Source organism: Schistocerca americana, chromosome 1, assembly GCF_021461395.2.
Source record: "Schistocerca americana isolate TAMUIC-IGC-003095 chromosome 1, iqSchAmer2.1, whole genome shotgun sequence".
NCBI lineage: Eukaryota > Metazoa > Arthropoda > Insecta > Orthoptera > Acrididae > Schistocerca > Schistocerca americana.
The window spans coordinates 509,629,580-509,656,410 of NC_060119.1; the positions used below are offsets into that span (position 1 = coordinate 509,629,580).

The following is a 26,831-nucleotide window of genomic DNA, read 5'->3' on the forward strand; positions in this document are numbered from 1 at the left end:
GAACTAATGATGTATCCTGAATAAACATGGTGTACCCAATGTATCAAAAGAATCTCATAGATGTATTTTTTCATGATTGGCAAATTTTACGGTAATGCAATTTCTCAGTTATATAGTCACAACCAGCAGCTTGGAATAATTTATCTTATGCACTTACAGTTCTGTACATCTTACAGCCAATCATTTGTCATTTATTTGCATCATATATCTGTTCACTTTCATTTCAAAACTTTCCACTTCTCCTGCACAGAGATGTGGTTGCTATTTCTTCACTAAAAATGATTCTTTCCCATCAGTTGACTCCTGTCTTTGAACAAATGCACTATTATGTTTATTAGGGCCAAGAATACAGGTCATGATTCAAAAACACTTAAATGTTAATAACACTGTTGCATAAGATATCTGTAAAAAAATTGCATCAGTTAATCTCTTGAATAACAATATTTCTAATGACTGGAGCTAAATATTTACTAAACAAACAAGAGAAGTGTCATCATCTTCCTGCCCCCACACCTTTGTCTTAGCCCATACTCAATCATTTTCTTTAAATGCCAGAATTTAGTGTTGGTGGTAGTGAGATTCAAATTGTATTGGAATGCTAGGTTCATCAGGGTTTTACATTCTCTGCTGAAATTCACCCTCTAATTCATCTAAAATCATTTGGTCACCTGCAAAAGAAAGATTTACATAAAAGTAATCGTAAATATTTGAAAGAATTTTAGAGAGACAACACAGGGTCAGGGGTCACCATAATGATTAATTGAATTAAATTTCCATGTAAAGATAAAAACTAAAAATCTACTCAGAAGATATTCTTCGATACTTCCATGGATTACAATAATTTTTCACTCAGAAAAGCTCTAGACATTTTCAAGGATTCTATAGCCTCAGAGTTTAAAAACACACAAACAAGCTGTGTGTTAAGGTTATTAAGACCCAATGGATGTTGGCTGATACCATATCATCCTCTTGCAATGCAATGGCATAAAATGGATGCAATATGAAGGGGCATATGATCAGCGCACTGCTTTCCTGGCCATGTTGCCGACTTTCCAGAACTTGGAGCTGCTAATTCTCAATCAAGTAACTCCTCAGTTGGTATCACAAGCTGAGTGTGCCCTGTAGCAGTCCTTCCATCAAGAAAAATTGATGGCAGTACCGGAATTGAACCTAGATCCCTTGTATGTACAAACAAGTTTTTCCACCATATTTTATTTTACTTACTGATGTTCAGAATTTCGTTTTGTCCCTTCTTTGGTGTAACAATGATTCCCTGGTGATTCTCTTCTCTTTTTTTTCTGTAATCAATCCTGATTGAAAGTTGGTAATTATTTTGTTTTTATCTGTATGAGGATAGCTGTTATTTTGATTTTCGTACATAACAAATCTCTCTTTATTATTGGTTAGACCTTACTTAACAAGATGGGAAATCTTCTTGCTTTTAAAATGAAAAGAAGCAGCAAACTACAAAATAAACATTTCAGTTTTAAGGCACTGGGTACCTGGACAAGTCATAAACTTAGGTCTCTCCTACAAGAAAGCAGTAATTATTTCTCATCTTAAACTATGCCATAGCATCCTACATGCCTAAAAAGTACCAATAATTACAAACTGAGTCTAAAAATGGAGGGAAGTCTGAGTTAAACAGCTTATCACTTATATTTGAACAAAAAGACTAAAGGGCATCCAAAGAAAGGGAAAAATATGTGCGAGTGTGAGTGGGGTGTGTGGGGTGGGGGTGAAGGAGGGGGTGCCTACAAATGTGTGACGATCTCTTAAACCCCAAGCTTAATTGAGCCAGAGACACAAATGTAGTGAGACTGCTGTATTTGATGACATACTTAAAGATGCAGTTTAAACATTTCGACAAGTAGCCTGAAATGGGTCCTGTATCTCTTCACTGTTTCCAGTATAAGTACATGCCAAAAGCACAGCCTAGGAAAAATCCCAATAGTTGCCAGATCAAGAAAATAACTGTGAGTGACAAAATATTAGCTTGTATAAGGGATTGGGTAACTGGGTGAAACATGCACAATAAGGAAACTGTAGATAGGACAGATAATGATGATGCTACACAGGAGCTCATAATCCACCCAATATGATTGTCAATGAATGTTGAATATTTTGTAGAAAAAGGCTACAGAAAACTTAAGTCAGAAAGTCTCGTATCATTAATCGTAAGGCTACTTGAAGAGAAAACTAAAATGTCTTCAAAAGCTCAAATTACATAGAGGCACACTCGTAAAGCTTATGATCCTTTTATCAGTGATTGGACGAAAGTGGTAGTTGCTTATTATTAGTTATTATTTATTTCTAATTTGTTAGTCATTGCTCTTTTGTTAGTCATTGCTACCATTTATTTGTTACTAGTGCCATATTTGGCAGATGCCACACTCCATTTAATCGAGGAGACAAGATGAACCCATAAATTATGGACCTTAGCCCAGGGGGGCTGGTAGTGGACTTTAGCTCCTTAATGTAACAGATAGCTAAACTGTAAGTGCACCTACATTGGCTGTATCTGTGGAGAGGCCAAACTAACATACCATTCTTCAAGAGCGTCAGCAGTCTTTTCAGTAGTTGCTGGGGAACAGTCTGGATGACTGACTCATTGGGCATAATAAGATTTAAGCAATATTGCATAGCTATGTTGGTACTATGAATAGCTGAAACTAAGGGGAAACTACAGCTGTTGCACTTCCTGAGGACATTAGTTCTACTGTATGTTTTAATGATGACATTTTCTTGGGTAAAACATTCCAGAGGTAGAAAAGTCTTTCTTTCAGATCTCTGAGGAGGAACTACTCGGGAAGATTTTTTTCACCCAGAAAGACAAATCTGCAGTTCTCTGGTCTGGAGTGTAGAATGTTGATCACTTAATCAAGTAGGTGAGTTGGAGGATTTAAAAAGAGCAATGGACAGGTTGAAACTGAATACAGTAGCAACTATTGAAGCATGGAGCCAGGGATAACAGAGCTTCTGGTTATCTAAGTACAAAGTTATCGTATAGTGCTAGTGGAGGAGTAGATCTCAAGATTAATAAGAAAACAGAAATGTAGGTGGGCATCAATAAATAGTATAGTGAATGCATCTCACAACTGAGATTAATAAAATACCAACATTCGCCACAGTAGTACATTTTTATAGACCTACTAGCTCCACAGGTGAGGAAGAGATTGAAAGAGTATGACATTAAAAAGTCAGGTTGTTAAGAAAGACAAAAATTTAATTGTAATGGGGGATGGATTTCAGTAGTAGCAAAAGGAGGAAAACAAGACAATAGGAGAACATGAACTGTAGGAAAGAAATGAAAGGAGACGCACAATTCTATCACTGCTAACACTGGGTTGAAGAATCATGAAATCAGGTATATAGGAAAGATTTGGTGTTCGTATAATGGTAAGACAAGAGATTTTAAAAACCAGATTTTAAACTGGAAAATATTTCAAGGGCTAGACATGGACTGCCCATAATTTACCAGCTACAAACTGAAGATTAAAAAAAGTAGAAAGTTAGGAAATTAAGAAGTGTCAGATAAATTGAAAGAATCACTGCTTGTGGAGAGTTTTAAAGGGAACTTCAGGCAACAATTGACTAAAACAGGAAAAGATAATACAATAGAAGGCAAATGGGTAGCTTTGGGAGATGAAATAGTGAAGGCAGCAGTGGATTAAATAGGCAAAAAAAAAGTCCGTACAGGTCCTTGGATAACACAAGAGATATTGAATTTAAATGACAAGAGGAAAAAGTATAAAAATGCAGTAAAAGAAGCAGACAAAGAGGAATATAGATAACTAAAAGTGAGACTGACACCGTACAAAATGGCCAAGCAGCAATGGCTAGAAAGAAATGAAAAGTTGTAAAGGCTTGCCTGGCTATTGCAAAGATAAATTGTTGCCTGTGAGAATATTAAAAAAACTTTCAGAGAAAAGAGTAGCAGCTGTATGAATATCAGGAGCTCAGATGAAAAGCCAGTGATAACCAAAAAGGGGGGTGGGGGAGGGAGACTGAAGGTGAAAGGAATTTATAGAAGAGCTGTAGATTGAAACAAATTTGAAGACAATATAATGAAAAGTGAAAAGGAGTTAAACAATGAAATGGAAGATATGGTACTGCAAGAAGAATCTCGCAGAGCACTGAAAGGTCTAATTCAAAATGAGCCACTTTGAGTAGATAACATTCACTCAGAATTTTTGGTATCCCTGGGACAGCATGTCTTGACAAAACTACTCAGCTGCTATGCAACATTACAGAGATAGGTGAAATTCCCATGGACTTCAAGAATAATATATAGTTCCAATTCCAAAGAAGGTGGTGCTGCCAGTGTGAATATTACTGTAGAATCAGTTTAATAATTCATGGCTGCAGGACACTGATACAAATTATTTGCAGCAGAATGGGAAGACAGGTAGAAACTGACCTCAAGGTAGATAAATTTGAGGTCTGAGGAAAAATATGCACATGAATGGCATTACTGATAATAAGAATTTTCTTAGAACATAGACTGAAGAAATGAAAACCCTCATTTGTAGCATTTGTAAATAGGGAAACACCTTTTGACTGTGTTCACTGGAATACACTTTTTGGAGCTGTGAAGGTAGCAAGGATAAAATTCAGGGAGGAGAAGATAGCCTGCAACTTGTACAGAAACCAGACCAGTTATTAGTCAAAAGATATGATAGGGAGGCAGACAATCAAAAGGGAGTGAGAATGGGTTGTAGCCTACTCCAGTTGTTACTCAGTCTGAACATGACCAAGGTGAAATTTGGGAAAAGGATTTAAGATCAGCAAGAAGAAATTAAAACTTTGAGCTTTGCTGAAGACATTGAAAGTTTGTCAGAGATAGTGTTGTGTTTGGAATAACAGCTGAACAAATTGGATATAGTCTGGAAAAGGTATTATAAAACTAATATAAACAAAAATAAAACAAGAGTAATTAAATGTAGTTGAATCAGATCAGATGATAGTAAGGAATTGAATTAGGAAATGAGACAGTAAAAATAAAAAATAGTAAATAGCTTTTGCTATTTGTGTAACAAAATAGCTGACAGTGATTAAAGTAGAGGGGATATGACACGTGTGTCAGTAATAGCAACAGAAATGTTTGTGAAAAATACAAAGTTCTTAACACTGAAATTTATTGACAGCAACTATAAATTTAAGTGTTCAGAAGTAATTTCTTCAGATATCATGGCACAGTTCAAACAAAAAAAGACTAGCAACTTTTGAAATGTGGTGTTACGGGAGATCATTTAAGATTAGGTGTGTAGAGTGGATAACTAATGAGGAGGTACTCATTCAAACTGGGAGAAAAGAAATTTACTGCACAACTTGGCTTAAAGAAGGGCAGTTTTGTAGGGCACATTGTGAGCCTTCAAGGAATCGTCATATTGGTAATGCAAGGTGGTTTGCGGGTGCAAGGTAGAAACTGTAGAGGAAGATCATGGCTTGTCCATAGTCAGCAGGTTCAGATGGATGTAGATTGTAGTAGTTATGAAGAGGATTGCACAGTTTAGTAAATCAACACAGTCTTCGGACTGAAGGCCTCAGCTATAAGATGGTGATCATTGCAGTTGAGCATGTTTTCCTTTCAACTCTCTCTATATCTACTTCGTAAACAGTGACAGCATTGTTAACATTTGCTATGGCAACTTGGTGCTTTATATACCTGACCAGGGACCTGGAAAATAAGATGATTCAACCACAACAGCTAGTGTACTTTATGTATCTTGATATGACATTTATTTCAGGGAATAAGTACTCTCAGCTAAATATGAACTTTTACAATGGGCTCCCCATAACCTACTTTACTCTCATTCTGGCAACATTTTGCTTGCATTAAAATATTTTCATGATGAGTAAACAGAAACATACAACGTTACGTCTCAAAGAAAAACTGAATGCACTGAAGCGGATAGACAATGGTGAAAATGTATATAAACTGGCAATGGAACTAGGTGTTAGTAAAGCAACCATTTGTGATTGGAAGAGGAACCGAGTGAAGCTTGAACAGTCCTGTGCAACGTCTTCAGGGAAAACACTTGAAATTCGACACTTTGAAACAGTCCCAGTATGATAAAGTGGATGAAGCTCTTTCCCTTTGGTTTACGCAAGAAAGAGGAAGGGGAACTCCTTTGAGTGGAACATGGTTCAGGAGAAGGCTGTTAACCTGTACAAGTTAATGAATGGTGATGAGTCTTTTAGTGATAGTATGGGTTGGTTGGACAGATTCAAAAAATATCATGGAATCCACCAGCTAACAATTACTGGAGAGAAATTTCTTCTGACTGTAATGCAGCAAAGAAATACTTGGGCGAGTTTGAAAAACAAAATAAGAGAGGAAATGTATTCTCCCCAACAAATTTATGACACTGACTAGAGTGGCCTTAATTTTAGGGCATTGCCGACAAAAAGCCTGACATCAAAAGCAGAAGACAATGCTCCTGGTTTTAAGATGTGCACAGATCATGTGACTTGATTAGTGGGCAGATATGCTGCTGGTAATCACAAGCTGCCTTTAATGCTGATCAGCAAATCTGCTACGCCCAGATCTTTTAAAAACTGCAACGTGGAGTCCCTACCCGTAATTTATCACAACCAGACAAAAGCATGGATGGGTGGTAAGCTGTTCAAACAAATTTCGGGCTTGCAGCCGCTAGTCGTTCAATACTTCGCACGATATTTCAACTGGGCACCTGCCAGTCATCTTCAGGTGAGCCATCACAGACTGGCAATAATGTCCTCCGCTCCGCAATATATAGCGTACTGTAACTATTCTGTGCATGCGTCGAAAACTTGATAGTTGAGCCAACACTGCCCGCTGGCAGTGCCCTCGCTGGTGGAATAGCGGAACTCAGTCGCCCTCCGCGTTGCTGTTTGCCACGGCCGTCGACGCACTCTGTCGTCTTCGATATGAGCAAATCGTGGAGATGATGGGATTCCATGCACTGTCCAGCTGGTAGCTGCTGTCACGGTTTAACAGATTTTCTGCCAGTCGTATTTCTATGGATTCTTTAATAATGGAGTCCCAGAAAGACGTTGCTATGGACAAAATCATTGTTTTCTCATACTCCATTGAATGTCCAGTAGAAATACAATGTTCAGCAATAGCGGACTTGCTTGGCTGCAAAAGGCGGGTGTAACGTTGATGTTCAGTGCAGCGTTCTTTCACGGTGTGTGTGGTTTGACCTATGTAAGCCATACCACATTGGCACGCTATCTTGTGGTAAGCTGTTCAAAGAATGGTTTCATGGCAAGTTTGTTCCTTCTGTTCGACAGTTTTCTAAGGAAAATCATTTGTCTTCCCATGCAATCATTTTGATTGATAATGTGCTATCTCACCCCAGCACTGAGGAATTATATGATGGAGAAATTGTGGCGAAGTTTTTGCCGCCGAATGTTACACCACTTCTACAGCTGATGGACCAGGGCGAGCTGCAAACATTAAAACAGATTTACAGAAAACAATTTTTAAGAATGCTGGTCCAAGATGATAGCATTCCTTTAGTGGAAAAAATAAGAGACCAAAAAAGACCAATGTGAAGGATGTTGTTTATTGGGCCGCTGAGGCATGGCAGAATATTTCAGAAAATACTCTGAGAAAATCATGGAGAAAACTGTGGGCATCTCTTGAATTTCAGGACAACTTAGTTGCAAATGAAGAGGAAAATCTACTACAGATGATACAGAGACTCCCTAGATGTGAAGAAGCTAGTGAAGGAGATGTTAGATGAGCAGATGGCAGCGGATGGGGCATGTGTGAAGAACCTTACTGACACTGATTTAGTTGCTGCTGTGACTCAAGACCAGGAAGAAGTGGACTGCTGTGACGGAAGTGAAAATGAGCCTGAAAGCGACAAAGGAGAGCTGGTGCCACACAGTGAAGCAGCAGAATCTCTTGACTCGCACTACGTTATTTGGAGCAACAGCCCATTGCTACACCTGCTAACTTGATGTTTATGAAATGATGGCACAACTATGTGTCATATGACAGACTGTCTTCATTATGCCAAAAAACAAGGACTGTGTTTCTGTCATCTAAAAAGTAGGGAAAAAATGTCTGCTGTATTTTAGTAAGTTTGACAGCTTTTCTTTCATTGTTATGTGTTGTTTAAATCTAATGTTTTCTTGCCAATTTTTCTAATACATGTTTACTGTACTGTGTAAATTAAAATAGTGTGTATGTACAGCAGTTAACCGCACAATTTTCCATACTTAGATTTACATTTTTCATATTCACATTAACTGAACATTCAGATTACCGGGGTTTGGATTAGTGGGACTCGGCTGTATATTTCAAATAAAACAAAGTAGTATTCAAATCATCTTTACATGTGTTCTCTGTGGTTTTCTTGGCATATTTATTGTATTGAATAGACTTTGTTTTTGTATTTTTTGTTTTGGTTAATAAACTGCAGTATAAAAGTAATTGGTTTTTGTATCCAGGGGGTGTGCTAGGCGAGTACTTCTTGGAGCCTTGTTGTTGAATGAAACAAATACTAATACAGAGCCCCAGGAGTTTAATATTGTACGTCGGATACGCCATCCAAGATACAATCCGCCCAAACGCTATAATGACATTGCCATCTTTGAGCTGGACCGTGATGTTTCGTTTACTGGTTTTGTAAGGCCTGCATGTCTGTATGACACTTTTGCCCCTCCAACGTCTGATAAGGGCATTGCCACAGGATTTGGTCGTCAGGATTGGCGTAAGTTTGTTTTATATAACAATTTTAAATACCATTGTAATGCATGCTTACAAATGGCTTTCTATTAGTTTCTCTATATAAGTGTCTAGCATATTTTGAATACTCTTACAGAGCTTAACTGTTTCACTCCTATATTGTCCCCAGTATGGACAAGAATAAACAGATGTAAAAAAGACGCAGGGTGTGTACATCAGTTTCTCATACTTTATCTACCAGCTTCCTCTGACCGGGGAAGCTACTAAAGTAATACGCAATCAAATAAAAACAACACAGATGGGAAAAAAGTACTATGTATACTGTTTATTATTTCAAAAGCAATCACCACAATTGTTAACACATTTAATCCACTATGAGATAAGATGGTTAATGTTATCATGGAAAAATTTTTGTGGTTGCCTATGGAACCATGATTATACCCACAATATTGTTGTACCTGTGTTATTCTGATTACGATGTAAAGTTCCATTGGCCATGCATGGATGTCCACAGGAACTGGCACTGTGGTGACCACAGCTGTTACAAAACATGTGAAATGAATTCGCAATTGCAAATAAGTGCTGCTATCACCTGTAGAATGGTATGATGACAACGAAAATGGGTGCCAGACTGAGACTCCAATCTGCCTATTGCAAGCAGTCACCTTATAATTTGGCTATCCATGCATGACTCATGGCCAGACCCAAACTTCCATATGTTGTCAACCATGTGTCTATGACTTGTACTTGTACATCCGTTGTGTATATTCCCATATGGTTTAGGCATTGTGCTTGGAAGTCACTTGCCCAGTATTGCAGTGCCTGTGTTACTCTGATTACAGTGCAAATTTCCTTTGGACATGCAGGCATGTACACAGGAACAGGCACTGCAGCGACCACAGCCATTACGAAACACATCGAATGAATTTGCAATTGCAAATAAGGACTACTATCAGGTGTAGAGTCATGCACAGATAGCCAAATGGTAAGGCAACCACTCACAAAAAGCAAAAAATCAGGGTTCGATTCCTGGTGTGCCACAAATTTTCATTGTTGTCATTCCAGTCTACTGCCAATGGTAGTCTTTATTCACAATTGTGAATTCATTTTATGATTATACCCAGCTGGACACCTCTTCATCTGAAACGAAGTGTTGCCATGAATGTTTTTCTTCAGAGCTCCAAAAATATGGAAATCACACAGGGAGAGATCACGTCTATACAGAGGATGTGTAAGAGCTTCCCAGCTACACTTATACACCATACTCAAAACAGCCTTTTAAACATGTGTGGAGACCCTTACACATCCTCTATACAGTCCCAAACTCACCCCACGTGATTCCCATATTTTTGTAGCTTTGAAGCAAGACATTTGTGGCCATTGATGTGCTTCTGATAAATAAGTACAATCACTGTTTCGTAGGCAACTGCAAACTTTTTTCCATGAAGGTATTGACTGCCTTGCATCACAGTAGGACAAATCTTTTAACAGTTGGTAGAGCACTTGCCCATGAAAGATGATGATCCGGGTTTTGAGTCCTCATTCATCACAGTTTTAATCTACCAGGAATTTTCATTACCTGCATTCCTTCAGCATCTTAATTCATTCCATGTGATTATTTACTTTATGATGGAGATGGAAAAAGATCGCACATTACTCTTCCTGGATGTTGTGGTACAAAGGGAAGCTGATGTAACACTGGAGCATAGCTTTTGGTGCAAGCCTACTCTCACTGATTGCAATTTGTAGGCTACAAGTTATCAATACCCTGCATGACACGATGGTGAATTGCATGCCCTTGTTCATGGAGCAGACATTGTATCTGATCTTGACAGTTTTTTGGGTAAGCTTCAACAACTGCAGACAGTTTTCTGACAGCATGGACATTCTGAAATATGAATTCATCTCACTCTGCAGGAAAAAGAAGTCCAGCTGAGGGAACAAAATGAAGAAACAGAGGCACCCTCTATCAGAGCTTTCTTATTGTACTTTTATTGTATTTCCTCAACTATCATAAGAGTCTTCAACTGGCACAGCATTAGATTTGTCCATTATCCTCTTGCCAACTGAGAAATTCATTGAATACTATTAAAGGTGAATTCATCTTAAAGAATCAATGTGTGTTAAAGATTCTTTGCGAGTGTGGAATGGTATCTATTGGACAGATAGGGAGGGAAACCATCACCATATAAATCTGTAATAGCAGAACATTGCCTTGGTACAGGATAGCACATAATGTATGAGAAACTATGATTATGTCTTCATTTCATTTATATGGGACTCTGTGATAAAGGAGGCAATACGTATTCAAATGGCAGATAACTGAATAAAAAGGGACTCAGGATTCCAATTAAGTACAGTGTGGAACCCTGTACCTGCTGTCTTTCTCTATACATAAACTTGGGAATTTTTTGATGACAGTTCCACTGTAACATGATGGTGAAACCATCTAGCTGCCAAGTTTTGGTTTGATTCACAGACACAGCAGTACTCAGCAGGAGCACTGCTGACCTGGTGCATGTCTGAATGCCACAGCTAAGCTCCTGCTAGGGGTCTCTGAACGTCCAACATTCATCAAACTGGAAGCAACTGAGTTGCACATGCACAACTTTCAGATGGGGCTTCCTTAAGAAGGCAATTTGCTATTTATCAGCAGTAGCCTCACAATGTCAAGCAGATGCCTTGAAGAAAATTGTGGGATTTACAAAGTGTGATCTGGCACCAGATCTGAGAATCATATATTGAATCTAACTAGATATTTCTGCCTGCCAGATCATTAACATAAAACATGAATGGCATGGATTCCAATCATAAACTTTTTTTGTTACCCCATATAATAATATTTTTGTTAATGAACATCTATTTGGTCATGAAAAATATACAGAGGTTCCTTGACTAACTTGAAGGCTCATAAATATGCTTGTCAAATAAAAAAAAAAACTCCAGTTGTGTTAGCAAAACAGCCTGAAAAATAATGTATAAAGAGTGTGAGAAACAGCAATATTGTAAACACAATAGCATAACATTAAAATAAAGTAATGAAATAATAAATAATATGAAATAAGCGTTTGTGAAATTCTTACAAAACTTCATTAAGATTGGCACAAGTAAAGTACATGACTAGATACACAATTTTTATGTTAGAAACAGCAGCCAATCTTTTCTCACCCACAGAGTTACCGAGAGGGGCCTCCTAGCTGTTATCTCAAAATGTCAAGCTAAGATGTCCAGAAACCGAGATGACATTTCACCTAAGCTGCTAAAGAAATGCGGAAGAGAATGAGTGAAACGTATGACACACATACTACATACCTCCCTCTGCCATGGTGATTTCCCCAATCTCTTGAAAAATCACTTAAATTCTATGAGTGTACTAGAAAGGAATAAAACTGACAAAAAACTATGGGCAAATATCATTAACATCAGAACAGAAAAGAAAACCTACTATGATTGCAGTAACAACTTTTATGTATGAAATACTAGTATTAAACAAGGTGGCTGAAGGAGACAAGGTAACAGCCACTTTCCTCTGTATGAATAATGCTTTTGGTACCATTAACCATACCATTCTATTACATAAATTAGAAGACAACAGGATGAGCGGAGCAGCCTTAAAACTACTTACCTCCTATTTGAAAGACATGAAACAGTGTGTTAAGCTAACTTACAAGAGGAATGAACAGTTACTAACAACTAAGTCAACCTACAGAGGACTTCAATGTGGTATGCTTCAAGGATGTATGTTAGGGCCTTTCCTGTTCATTGTTGTATGTTAATGATTTAACCGAACACCAAAATTGCAAGATTGTAAGCTATATGGATGACACACCCCTTGTTAGCTGGGGCAGTGATATGAAAAGTGCTGCTAACAGAAGTGAAATTAATTACAACATTCTGTTTACTTAGCTGATTGTAAATAAGCTACTTGTAAATGAAGAGAAACAGTGACAGTGCAGTCCTGCATGGTTATAATCTAAATATAAATCTTATTCCATTCACAACTCCACTGGCACTTAGATATACAAATAAACACACATTTTTGGTTGTTACTGTTGATGAACACCTATCATGAATAGAGCACATAGATCAAAATCAGTACAAACGTGTATATACTGAAACTTGTCTTGGTTTTCCTATCCTAAGATACTTTAAGGCAAATATATTTTAGATTGATACATCTGCATTTTCAGTATGGTACTAAGGTCTGGGGTGGGGTACCAGCAGTCTATACAGACAGGCTTCTCAGACCACAAAAAAGACAGTAAGAGTGGTAGCTATGGTAAACAAGAGAAAGCATTATAGAGGAATCTTCAGAAAAAATTAAATACTTACCGTCTATTCCCCCCCATGAACCATGGACCTTGCCGTTGGTGGGGAGGCTTGCGTGCCTCAGCGATACAGATGCCGTACCGTAGGTGCGACCACAACGGAGGGGCATCTGTTGAGAGGCCAGACAAACGTGTGGTTCCTGAAAAGGGACAGCAGCCTTTTCAGTAGTTGCAGGGGCAACAGTCTGGATGATTGACTGATCTGGCCTTGTAACATTAACCAAAACGGCCTTGCTGTGCTGGTACTGCGAACGGCTGAAAGCATGGGGAAACTACAGCCGTAATTTTTCCCGAGGACATGCAGCTTTCCTGTGTGATTAAATGATGATGGCGTCCTCTTGGGTAAAATATTCCAGAGGTAAAATAGTCCCCCATTCGGATCTCCGGGCGGGGACTACTCAAGAGGACGTCGTTATCAGGAGAAAGAAAACTGGCGTTCTACGGATCGGAGCGTGGAATGTCAGATCCCTTAATCGGGCAGGTAGGTTATAAAATTTAAAAAGGGAAATGGATAGGTTAAAGTTAGATATAGTGGGAATTAGTGAAGTTCGGTGGCAGGAGGAACGAGACTTTTTGTCAGGTGATTACAGGGTTATAAATACAAAATCAAATAGGGGTAATGCAGGAGTAGGTTTAATAATGAATAAAAAATTAGGAATGTGGGTAAGCTACTACAAACAGCATAGTGAACGCATTATTGTGGCCAAGATAGACACGAAGCCCATGCCTACTACAGTAGTACAAGTTTATATTCCAACTAGCTCTGCAGATGATGAAGAAATTGATGAAATGTATGATGAGATAAAAGAAATTATTCAGGTAGTGAAGGGAGACGAAAATTTAATAGTCATGGGTGACTGGAATTCGTCAGTAGGAAAAGGGAGAGAAGGAAACATAGTAGGTGAATATGGATTGGGGGGAAGAAATGAAAGAGGAAGCCGCCTTGTAGAATTTTGCACAGAGCATAACTTAATCATAGCTAACACTTGGTTCAAGAATCATAAAAGAAGGTTGTATACCTGGAGATACTAAAAGGTATCAGATAGATTACATAATGGTAAGACAGAGATTTAGGAACCAGGTTTTAAATTGTAAGACATTTCCAGGGGCAGATGTGGATTCTGACCACAATCTATTGGTTATGAACTGCAGATTGAAACTGAAGAAACTGCAAAAAGGTGGGAATTTAAGGAGATGGGACCTGGATAAACTGAAAGAACCAGAGGTTGTAGAGAGTTTCAGGGAGAGCATAAGGGAACAATTGACAGGAATGGGGGAAATAAATACAGTAGAAGAAGAATGGGTAGCTCTGAGGGATGAAGTAGTGAAGGCAGCAGAGGATCAAGTAGGTAAAAAGACGAGGGCTAATAGAAATCCTTGGGTAACAGAAGAAATATTGAATTTAATTGATGAAAGGAGAAAATATAAAAATGCAGTAAATGAAGCAGGCAAAAAGGAATACAAACGTCAAATTCTGAAGGTGGCAGGGGTAAAATACAGGGAGCGAAAGGCTACTTACAATTTGTACAGAAATCAGATGGCAGTTATGAGTCGAAAGACATGAAAGGGAAGCAGTGGTTGGGAAAGGAGTGAGACAGGGTTGTAGCCTCTCCCCGATATTATTCAATCTGTATATTGAGCAAGCAGTAAAGGAAACAAAAGAAAAATTCGGAGTAGGTATTAGAATTCATGGAGAAGAAGTAAAAACTTTGAGGTTCGCCGATGACATTGTAATTCTGTCAGAGACAGCAAAGGACTTGGAAGAGCAGTTGAACGGAATGGACAGTGTCTTGAAAGGAGGATATAAGATGAACATCAACAAAAGCAAAACAAGGATAATGGAATGTAGTCTAATTAAATCGGGTGATGCTGAGGGAATTAGATTAGGAAATGAGACACTTAAAGTAGTAAAGGAGTTTTGCTATTTAGGGAGTAAAATAACTGATGATGGTCGAAGTAGGGAGGATATAAAATGTAGACTGGCAATGGCAAGGAAATCGTTTCTGAAGAAGAGAAATTTGTTAACATCGAGTATAGATTTAAGTGTCAGGAAGTCGTTTCTGGAAGTATTTGTATGGAGTGTAGCCATGTATGGAAGTGAAACATGGACAATAACTAGTTTGGACAAGAAGAGAATAGAAGCTTTCGAAATGTGGTGCTACAGTAGAATGCTGAAGATCAGGTGGGTAGATCACGTAACTAATGAGGAGGTATTGAATAAGATTGGGGAGAAGAGAAGTTTGTGGCACAACTTGACTAGAAGAAGGGATCGGTTGGTAGGACATGTTTTGAGGCATCAAGGGATCACAAATTTAGCATTGGAGGGCAGCGTGGAGGGTAAAAATCGTAGAGGGAGACCAAGAGATGAATACACTAAGCAGATTCAGAAGGATGTAGGTTGCAATAGGTACTGGGAGATGAAAAAGCTTGCACAGGATAGAGTAGCATGGAGAGCTGCATCAAACCAGTCTCAGGACTGGAGACCACAACAACAACTACCATCTATTCCCATCTATTCTATGTACATCCTACTGACAATCCTGTTTCTGAAACTATATTCAGAATGTAATGCATTAAGCAATAAAATCAAACCATAGAAACTCCAGGTTGGAACATCAACAATATTAGGAAATGATCCAAACCTCAACCAATGGTGACCTACTGTCCTCACATCGTCCACCCACCAGTTTCTGCCCCCTTGTCCTATCACCTCCTCTCTTTTCACGTTCCCTCACCCTCTGTATGTGATGCCCTCTGCCAATGTACCCATCCATCTTTCCCCCTTCCCCATCCTCTCCTTCTCTCCTCCCTATTTTCCCCCCCACATCCCACATCCTGATGCTCACTTGGCAGTCTGTAGTCCCCGCATGCCCCACGAGACAGCAAGCTCTCTTCTCTCCTCACACCTATACCCTGCTATCTATCCACCTTCCCTGTCTCACTCCAGATTGCTATTCACGTGAGTCATATCCCGGTCGGAGCTGCCAGTGGTAGCGGTGATATGTGCGTGAGGTGTGCTTGCTTGTGCAAGTGTTGTGTGTGTGTGTGTGTGTGTGTGTGTGTGTGTGTGTGTGTGTGTGTGTGTGTGTGTGTTTTCTGAACAAGGCTTTGGCTGAGAGATATCAATATGCATCTTTTTGTTGTGCCTGTCTGCGACTCAGTGGGACATGTTTTAGAGAGCAGCAATGTATCCTTTTCCTAATATTGTTGGTAATAAGCAGGATTGTACATAGCTACAGTACACAGGAGAGGGAAAACTTTTACAGAATTACAAGTAATAAAAAGGCTGCAGACCGCAGTCCACACACACTAAGAACAACTTTTTACAAACTGATCTTAACATAGCTAATTTAGAAGCCTTAAAGAATAAACTGAAACATTCATTAATAGAGAAAGGCTGTTACTCAAAAGAAAATTTTAAGCTGTAATCTGTCTGCAAAATTGTTAGTGTCTATTGCCATAAGTTTGTTTGACTACAAAAAAAGGTAATTATTAATCATAACTTTTTATATCAACATATGCATTTATGTGTATGCAAACTAAAGCCTTGTGCATGTGAACTAAAGCCATGACAATGTCTGAAAACTGATTGTTAAACGGACAGCAAAAAAAATTATTTCAGGAAATTGTGTGGGGAAACAACTACTCTGCAGTTGTCACTATTTGCCTGCAATGTTCATTTTTCACAGAATGACTGGAATGAAACTTTGTAATAACATTTTTTTTTTAATCTGGCACTTAAAAATTATTTTTCTGATATCTAATAACATGAATAAGATCATTATAGTCATAAAATACTTTTAACTTATGTTTCAGTTGATAGAGAAGGCAGCAATGAGCTCATGAAAGTGACATTGCCATTTCAACCCTTCTCTGAGTGTAATGGGACATACAGAGCAAACTTCAGGCTTCCAAATGGCATAGATGATAATGGTATGCTTTGTGCTGGTGATCCAAGGGGAAGCAAGGATACATGTCAGGTAAATTTATGTTAATAGAGGTCAAATATGTATTTGACAGTACAACATAACTCTTTAATGTAGTTATAATGTAGCACTCATAACTTCCTAATTGACCATAAAATACTTAAAAAATTTCTGCTGTTCTTGCATTGAGGGTCAACAGGCAGTTCATAAACATAAAATTGATCCTATGAGGATGTGTTTGCAGACTGATACAATTGTATGTCATTAAAAGTTTCCTATATACAACACCATTGTCCATGAGGCCCTTTATATACATCAACATCACTAGAAGTGTCATAAAAGCAGATGCCTTTTGAATAGAAATGCCATTTATTGCATTTCCAACAGGTGATGAACAGATACACAAATCGACTAAGGCAATCACAAAAGACAGACTCCCACAGCATCTGATATAATGTAATGACAATTAAATCATTAAAATAATGACATATAAATAACCAAGACAGTTAATTCTAGACTTTTAAGTGTTTTCACAAAGTTTTATGTTACACTCTTTTTCTAATATTTCAATATCATCTTGAGATTTGACAACTACATACCTTTTCATAATAATTCATAATTTCTTACTTGACAAATGTGTACAGTGTTTTTGTAATTAAATTTTTCATTAGTTTTGAATCACAGTTCACAGCTGTACAGTGATTATTTGGCCACTTTTGTGTAATTGAGGTTTTCCATATGGAATAACTATTCCCATAAGAAATAAAGAAATGCTTCAAGTTTAACGATCAACTATACAGTGTTAGACTTGCAATATAAGTTACACATATTGTGAAAAATGTTTCACACATTATAAATTAGGCCAATAAAGTACTATACCTTAATTACCTAGCTACACAAGAATCCAGAATCTACCTCTTAATTTCAGAAAAAGCAATATTTTTGGTCATGCACATATTAATATTGTACACTAAAATTGGTCTTGCTATTGGGTACTTTATTTACTTCAAATTGCATTAATTAGTGTAAAGCTCTCTTTACTTTTGCAACAAGTCCTTAACTTAGCTTCAAATCACAGCAAGTCTTGCTAAACCATATCAAACCATACCAAACCATACTAAACCATATCAACCTTCGCATGTTAAAAACCTGTTGAAAGCATGCTGTAGAGCAATCTTGAACATTTATGATTGGCAGCTTTGAACATTTGTCACTGATCTGCCACCTTTTCAATCTCGTCCGGTCTGTGTGAGTGGTGCATACACCTAATAGCACCCAAGGGACTTGCTTCCATCCAATAACTGCAATGACACATAAGGGCGGCTTTAATTGTACAGTGTGATCGAACCTTGAAGTCATTGCTCTAAGGGTGGTAGGCCATTGTGCTGTAACATCATACGCAACAGGTTGTATAGTTTGTTAAATAGGACTAATTCAAACTGTCTTCATCAGTCAGTTGTTATAGAGTTCGGGCAGCTGAAATTAGATATTCATGTGTCAACAAATGCTCTTGCAATCAGCTCTGTCATAATTCCCTTGAGGAGAATGGCTTCCACCCAGCCCGTCACGTGATTGATAATGTAGAGTATGACCAAGTAGTGGTTGTACATGATGACCCATCTTGCTGTGATGTCAATACATGCATATACATGTGCAGTATATGCACTCCTTTTAAATATTAGGCATTGTAAGACAGCATAAGCCATTTCATGTCAGTGAATGTATGCCAGGGTGAGACAAATTGGATTTGGAAGAATATGTCCTTCCTTATTGATGTGGGCACAAAAAGTTGAATTAAGTTTTGCAAAACATCACTCAGTACTTGCCTGGTGGAACCAGGGATGGGAAACTTTCTGTAAGTAAGTTGATTATAGAATCTTGAAGGAGTTGCATAATTTACCAGTCTTGCACTGTGCCTCTGCAAATTTGTTGGTTTTGACTTGGGTGGCAAGGGCATTTATTCTTGACAGGTAGTCGACAACAATGTTGTCCACTCTATGGAGATGTCACACATCAATTGTGAATTGTGTTGTAGTCCAGGGGATGGAACTGCTGAGGGTAGTTTAATATTACTGGTATTTAAAAAAAATGGAATATTAAATTCATCACTTTTGCTGGTGGCTATGCTTCAGAAATGGTAAAATGGTGCATAGAAAATTTTTACTTGTGTGTAATGAAATTATATATTCCACCAACCGGCATCAGATTCCCATCAGACCGACGAGAATGTTGACAGACGGCATTGTTTATAGGCCAGTGACCGATCTAAAAATTGCGTCATTACATTGCCCGGATACTGACAGAAAAGATTGGTAAAAGAGATCTCGGGGATGCTGGAATAAAAGTTCGCTAAAGTAAAAGCCGACTGAACACTAGTAGCATTTGGCTGTGGCCACCAAACAATTTGTTGGCAACTCTCTGTTGTTGCAGCCTACAATAGTTCTAAAATGCAGCATAATAATTTGATATGTGAAATTGTTTGCCAAACTTTACAGAGCGACACTTACTTTTTTGAAACAGCCATCAAAAACAAATGAGAGAGAGAGAGAGAGAGAGAGAGAGAGAGAGAGAGAGAGAGAGAGAGAGAGAGAGAATGTCCATGAGGTGAGGTACTCATATTCAGACCCATGACAATCAGAAAATATGGTCTACATATGCAGTCAAAGACGCAGAGTTTTACACTCTGCTAAAGAAGTGGCATGTGTAAGATGTTTCATTGAAATACTACAGGATGAGATGGCTTGAATCATCACTGTGATCGAGTGCATCTATTGTGGATCATGCTTTGTTTTCAGATTATCACACAGTGGCTGACAGTTGCAATCAATGTTGCCAAACTGTGTGTGAACTCAGTTGAGCCATCCCCATAAGGAATGTCAGTGCACGAGGCATGGTTGTCGGTTGTCTGAATGTTTGTTATGGTCAGCTGAAGGTCATCACCTCTAGCAGAGTTGATGTCATGTTCTGCATTGGTTTGGCTGCACCTAAGTGGTTAGTGCAGCATAGCTGCTGTGAGTCGGGCTCAGAGACATTTTTACCTGCATGTTTATACATTGTTGATGATGCAAAATAGTAAAAATCCAGCCTACTAAAATGAATTTGCTTTCCAATGATTCACATTCATTTGAAATCTTGACCAGTTGTCTTTGGGATGGCATCTTGAAGATCCGTAGTCTAAAATGTGTGATCAGGTATGGGGTTAATATCCCAGAGTGTACATAACTGGCACCAAAGTCGTGAGAGTTTATTGCTGTCTTGGGGGAAACAGAATAATATCACTGATTCTGTCTGTGGCTTAGCAAAGCAACAAATTGTACACTGTCATCTCAGAGGCCTTAGGTGACCAGAAGGCACTCAAAAATTGTGAACTACATCACTGGTTGATCTGAGCAGAACGGAGACAGCTTGAGTTGTGAACCAAAATGGATGGAGGAGTTGTCGGTGAATGGTTGTGCAGATGGACTGGATATGGCATGGTATTCACATAAACATCAGTGAACATTTGAGAATTGCCATGTGCAAGAAGCCGGTGTCCAGTATGGGGATGATATGCAAGCATAGTGAAGTCTGGGACAAAATCACCCAAAAGATTGTCTTTAGGAATCATTGTTTGGTGCTGTAGGTATCATTACCAGCACTGTTAACACTGCACTGAGAATGATTATTTTTCTGCTTAAACAGTGTTTGTTACTGGGTATTTCACTGTAAAACACAGAACACATGCTTTCAAATGTCACTGCCCTGTCTAAGGAATTTAGGTACATGACAGGTGCAAATTATCACAATCATTGACATGAAGTATCCAAACTGAGAATGTAAAAAGCATTCAGATGAGCTGTACATGATTATCAAAGGTCACCAATGTGGATTTTACCCTGGAATGGACACAGTTCTAGGTAGGATGCACTTTATTTCATAAGGGACACAGGACAAATACAGGCATAAGTTTGTGGTAGGAATAAAGCACACTGAATCATTTTTCCTCAGATATCCCACATCATGCTGCTGTTGCTAATCAGTCTCCTCTCTGTGGCAGTTGCTGTCACCTGCAGAGTCCCCACACCTACAGAGCTCAGATGAGAACATTACCACTGAAAGGCAAGGTTCCAGCTTAAAATCCTGGATTAGCACACAGTTTTAATCTTCCAGGAGCTTTACAAACACCACACATGGCATTACAGAGTGAAAGATGCGTTTTTGAATTTTTTTCTGTACTTGGAGGCCAGAATTATTTTCTTGCCCTTCTTAACCTAATCACATCAAATGATGAGCTGTAGTTGCAAGAAGTTGATGTGGCATTTAAATCGTATAATAAGATCTGCTCACAAATGCATGCTTCACTATGTGGATGCTCAGAGTTGAAGTTCTAGCAAATAGATGGCTCTTTACTGTATTCTAAACTGGAGCACAAGCCAAGTGTGTCACATGGTAGTTGATCTTAACTGCCAGTCAGCATGGTGAAGAGTAGGTTGTTGTTGTTGTTGTTGTGGTGGTGGTGGTGGTGGTGGTGGTGGTGGTGGTTTATAGAAGCTTGTTGATTGTTTTCAAAAATGATGATGAAGCAAGTCATGTGTCCTTCAGTGATTCAGATTTTTGAAGAACTGAAACTGTTTAAAGTGAATCTAGTTGTGAAAGTAGTGACAAAAGTGTTGGTAATGATTTTAAATACTATCTCCTTGGATTAATATGCCTTTCATCAATTACAGTCACTGATAGCCTTATCAACACTGGTACCCCCTCCTAGGTCTATGAATCAAAACACTTGGACCATTTATCATGTTGTTATGTAAGACTTCATCCTGTCAGTTGTTTCTCTAATTACACAAGCTAATTTTCAGCTAAGACATTTGGCACAAAATCCATCCATTCTGGTCCTAATCACCTATCTAATCACATAAAACTTACAGTTTGTAGTTACTAAGTGGAAATCTCTTGTCATTACATTATTGGGAAATTTACACATGGCCATCTTAAATTTTTCCCTGAAGAGTTCTGCCACTGCAGTACCTGAATCTGGTGGTCTATAAATGTTACTTTTGATTTTTGTCTTCAACAAAATAATTTCACACTCATGATTCATTATAACCACAATATACAAGACACTTACTGTAGTACATATGCCACCAGTATCTATCCCAGTGTTATTTATATTTTAAGATTTAAAATTTTACTGCTGTTTGCTCTTGGTTTCAGCCAGATTCCTAGAACTATATGGGCATTAATTCTGGGTTTTCCTGCAGGCAACTAACATCATATTAACATTTTGTCTTCTTGACCTCCCACAATGAACATTCCTCTCTGTAATTAATGTGGGTGATTTGGTAATTAATCAGAAATTAAATGTGTAATTAATTGTACCTATGTAGGCATTTATGTAATAAAAAGAAAATCCCGTATATTTATACCATACATATTCTTTAGCTAGCACAAGCAATTTCTGTTCATTTCATACCTAACTTACTCAGTAATCTGAATGTTAAGGCCAGGGGGTTTACAGGAACAGAATATGTTGCAAGGAACAGTCAGAGTGGCATGTTCAGCAACTGGGTTGTGCACCTGTCTCTGGGGCATATTTTGGCAGTAGCCATTCAGGAATACAGACAGCTTGTTAATAATCATGCCTATGTAGAATGCAACACAGTGGCTGCAGCTAAATTTGTAAATGATGGCTGCTTTCACTGGCAGCTCTGCCTTTGGAGTAGGAAATGTCTGAGACAAGGTTGGAGTAGGGTGAGAAGAGTTATCCTATGTGGCCAGACTGTAGTGCGACCATAGGCATATTTTGAGAGGGATTACTTGTCACTAAAGATGCAACAACTACAGGTGGCTAGGCTGTATGGAAGGGACTGCCTGGTGTGGAATGAATCACAGCTGTCAAACTGGAAGTATTGTTGGTGGTTGGTATGTTCGATGTGGATGGAGGTACTGATGTGTACTCATGTAGCCATCATTCAAGTGAAGGTCAACATCAAGGAAGGTGGTCAGTTGGGCTGAGGAGGACCAGGTGAAGTGTTTATACATCTGGTTGTGTAAGAACTTCTCATGCACAGAGAGTTTCAAAAACACTCTTACAGACTTTGGGGATAGGTTCCTAACACAAAAAACTCATATAAATATATGTCCAAAAATGATTAGTTTTCAAGTTATTAATGAAAGTTGATGTTGAATAGTTTGCCAAATACTGCCCAACTACTTCATGTATCTATGCACTCATTTGACTCATTATATCCTAGACTGCCTTGTGTTGCCAGGAAGACTAGTTTATGTTCATCATTCATCAGGCATTATGTACATGTACAAATGTAGTGAGTTGGCTAAAAGCAGCTGGATATTCATTTCATGAGAAGGTACACAAAATTTTTAAGTGTGGCAGTGGTAATGCTATGTAAAAAAGGCTGCAGAGGTTTTACAGGCCAAAGACAACTTGGTTAACCAGCCTTTGGTTCTCTGTACCATTGTCTTACTGAGACAGGCTCTGTAGCACCATAGACAACTGAACGAGGAAGACCAAGTGCTGCACGTACACCTGCCCAGCAAGACCACTTTCTATGGACTGTCAAAGAAGAGCCAGGTATCAGTGCAAGACAAGTGGTTCATGCGTGTGGTGCTTCTCAAAATTCAGCATGGAGGGGCTTCACAAGCAGCTCGTGTATCCATATCATCTTCAGCACTGTGCGGGGCTCTATGCCTGCTGGTCACTGACTACAGGATAACTTTCATCTATGGTTTGTTGTGCAAACTGGCAATGCATTGTTAGTCTCTTCAGTTTGCTTAAGGATCAGGCAATGACTGGAAGAGATGGAATAACAGATTTCCACAACCAGATCATATGAGCTGATCATAATCCCCAGACTAAAATACAGGCTAGACTTAAGCATCAGTTTAATGTTAATGTGTGGACTGGAATTGTGGGAGACTATCTAGTAGAGCCATATGTTCTCCCAGCATGTCTTACAGGTGCTGTCTGTTGGGATTTTATTCAGAACATCGCCAAGACATACTAGATGATGTGCCACTGTAAATAAGAAGAAACATATGGTTTATGCATGATGGAGTTCCAGCAAATTTCAGCCTCGGTATTTGAGATACACTGGCTGGTATCTACCCTGACTGATGGATAGGTGGAGGAGGATTGGTTCCATGACCTATACATCCCCCATGACCTCAATCCTTTGGATTATTATCTCTGAGGGCACCTTAAACAGTTGATGAAGCACACCATCCAGATGCAGAAAATCTTCAGTGTGTGTAAGGGAATCCTTCAAAACTATCAGGAAGTATTTGAAAGGGTGCAACAATCCATCATGTGATGACTGCATGCACGTTCAGAAGTAAGAAGGCATTTTGAGCGTTTATTATGAGTTCGTGTGTTGATTAACTCCAGTCACCTAAACTGTGGACTTTCATTAATAACTCAGAAATAAAAGATATATGCTTAAATAAACTTATTTCTTGTTCTGATGTAAGAAACCTGTCCCAAAAGCTTATAAAAGTATTTCCAGTGCCCTAAAATATGATGTGGCAGTACACGCGGTGTAGTTGCCAAGCAAAGTGTGCAAAGGATTGTGGTTATCTATGCACTGTGCTAGTGAAGTAGGTATGCATTATGCAATGTGTACATTTATTTAACAAATTGAATAATTTTTTAATGTAGTTTATGTTCATTTATATAAAAACGATGTTCAATTCTGTACTACAACCTTTTAGTGCCCCTTTTTTTGCAGTTCAGTCATGATAAACAGACATAGTTACTCTCTCATTTAATGTTAGTATGGATGAGGAAAGGAAGTAGTAATGTAACAGTCGTGGAATTCAATAAATATGCCATACACAGTTAAGAAGTGCAAATATCTAAATCTACATCCATATTCTGCAAACTACTGTGAGGTACAATAGAACATACTTTCCGTTGTACCAGTTTTGAGGGATTCTTCCTGTTCCATTCACGTATGGAGTATGGGATGAATACGTAATTACTAACACAGAACAAAATTTAGTTTAATTTCCTACAAATATAGATGTTGGTAATATGTAATATATCTCATTGTTGTTACTTCAACAGGGCGATTCAGGTGGACCACTGCAGGTACGAGACATTGAACACTGCATGTACAAGATAATTGGAGTCACATCATTTGGGAGTTCAGTATGTGGAGCTGAAAATACACCTGCAATATACACAAGGGTTTCCAGTTATGTTCCATGGATAGCAAAGATTGTTTGGACTTGATTAGTTTTAACTTTTGTACTGCTAATTCATTGTAAAAAAAACTCATCACATATGAACGAAAACCTAATATTTTATTATTTGTTTCATGTAATATGTATTTAAGTGTAAAGTTAATTTTTCAAAAGACTGAATATCAGTTGATTATTGCTCAAATGTGAATGCATGTTATGTAGAATCATTGTCAAGTAATATGATGAAACTTCCTAGCAAATTAAAACTGTGTGTCAGATTGGCACTCCAACTTGGAACCTTGCCTTTCACAAACAGTGTTCTTGGAGTTTAGATACAGATAGAAATAGAGCTGTAGGCTTGGGTCACCAGTCATGACTGGACAGCTCAGTTGGCCAGAGAACTGCCCAGGAAACGCCAGGTTTCAAATTAAAGCCCCAATTCAGCATGCAGTTTCAATCTTTCAGGAAGTGTTAAAACAGTACACACTCTGTTGCAGAGTGAAATATTGTTTCTGGAAGGCATGTATAATTTTTATTGACTTGGTGCAAAAAACAAAGTCATGATTAATTCTTCTTAGGCCAACACCTGCATAAAGTTTTTCATGCGCTATAACAGCCTGAGTCTTTTTACTTATCACTTTCATTGGTGTATATGTGGATAATTATTTCATGTGGCCTTAAACTAATCCTTGATCAGTTGTATATTACTTACTTTTTGTCTGGTTTTAGTCTTAGAAATTTTCCCATGTCTAATGAATTCATTTATTGATGAGGATACTGATGTCTCTGCTGTTGTTGTAATTCATTTCCTGTGAGCTGAACATTGTGTGGTGTCTTTGTCAACAAGAAATTGTTCTATACTAGGGAGCAGTGAAACTAATGACTGGATGGGCAAATATAGAAGGTACCCACTCCACCTTTTCCGCACACTTCCCTCACTAGTGTTACTCTTTAGGGCTCAGTCGTTAGAATTTTCGGTTTTTGTGTTTAAAACCAAATTTGGCAGACTATTGGAAAGGTTTGCTGGTGGCAGCATAAATGGACAGTGCTGATATATCAATCCTGTTAATGAGAAGTGCCCATTCAGTAGCTATTGATTCCTATGATGCTACCCGGACTGTACCTGTGGCAGATATGATACAGTGAGAAATGTGTGCTTAGACATGAACCAAGTAAAGCTGCCACTTTTGCTGCTCCATAGTATAATGTTTATGTACAGCTTTCAGCTAATCTGTCACATGGAAAACAAGCTCGGAAAGACTAATGAGAGTGCTTAACAGTAAAAATAAAATTCCATAATCATTTGTTAAATTTGATGTGTAGTAGCACTAATTTATATAGTTATGACTGGTACTTAGCTGTCTAGGAGATTGTGGAAATATGTTACTGTAAAGACATAATTTAAATTAATTTACTTTCCTATTTAAATGAAATAAAAATGTATTTTTATGATAAAATACAATTTCCAGTTTTGTGTAGTATTCAATGCCAGTGATCCTAAGCATTATGTAACAAGTACTTATACCTTATAAACAGAGTACGATTATGCTAGCACATGTGTAACATCAACATATGCTGATTTAGAATTAAATGCTTCTAGGGAAGAGGTATATATTTTGCAATCTGGACATGCAAAAACAATTCATTTGGTAAAGGAAACAAAATCCTAAGTTGGCAAAGCTGTAGGAATAAATGTGTAGATGTCATCATTAT

The 26,831-nt window shown here is 38.2% G+C and overlaps 1 protein-coding gene across 1 annotated transcript in view; it reads left to right on the forward strand.

Annotated features, from left to right (window-relative positions):
* LOC124604877 (serine protease snake-like) overlaps positions 1-26,580 on the forward strand; it is a 99,349-nt gene extending 72,769 nt beyond the window's left edge. Inside the window, exons 5-7 of the mRNA XM_047136516.1 lie at positions 8,446-8,708; positions 16,828-16,991; positions 25,000-26,580. Coding sequence (XP_046992472.1) covers positions 8,446-8,708; positions 16,828-16,991; positions 25,000-25,167 — 595 coding nt within the window. The 3' untranslated portion in view covers positions 25,168-26,580. The remainder of the gene's footprint in view (positions 1-8,445; positions 8,709-16,827; positions 16,992-24,999) is intronic.
* Positions 26,581-26,831: the final 251 nt, after the last annotated feature.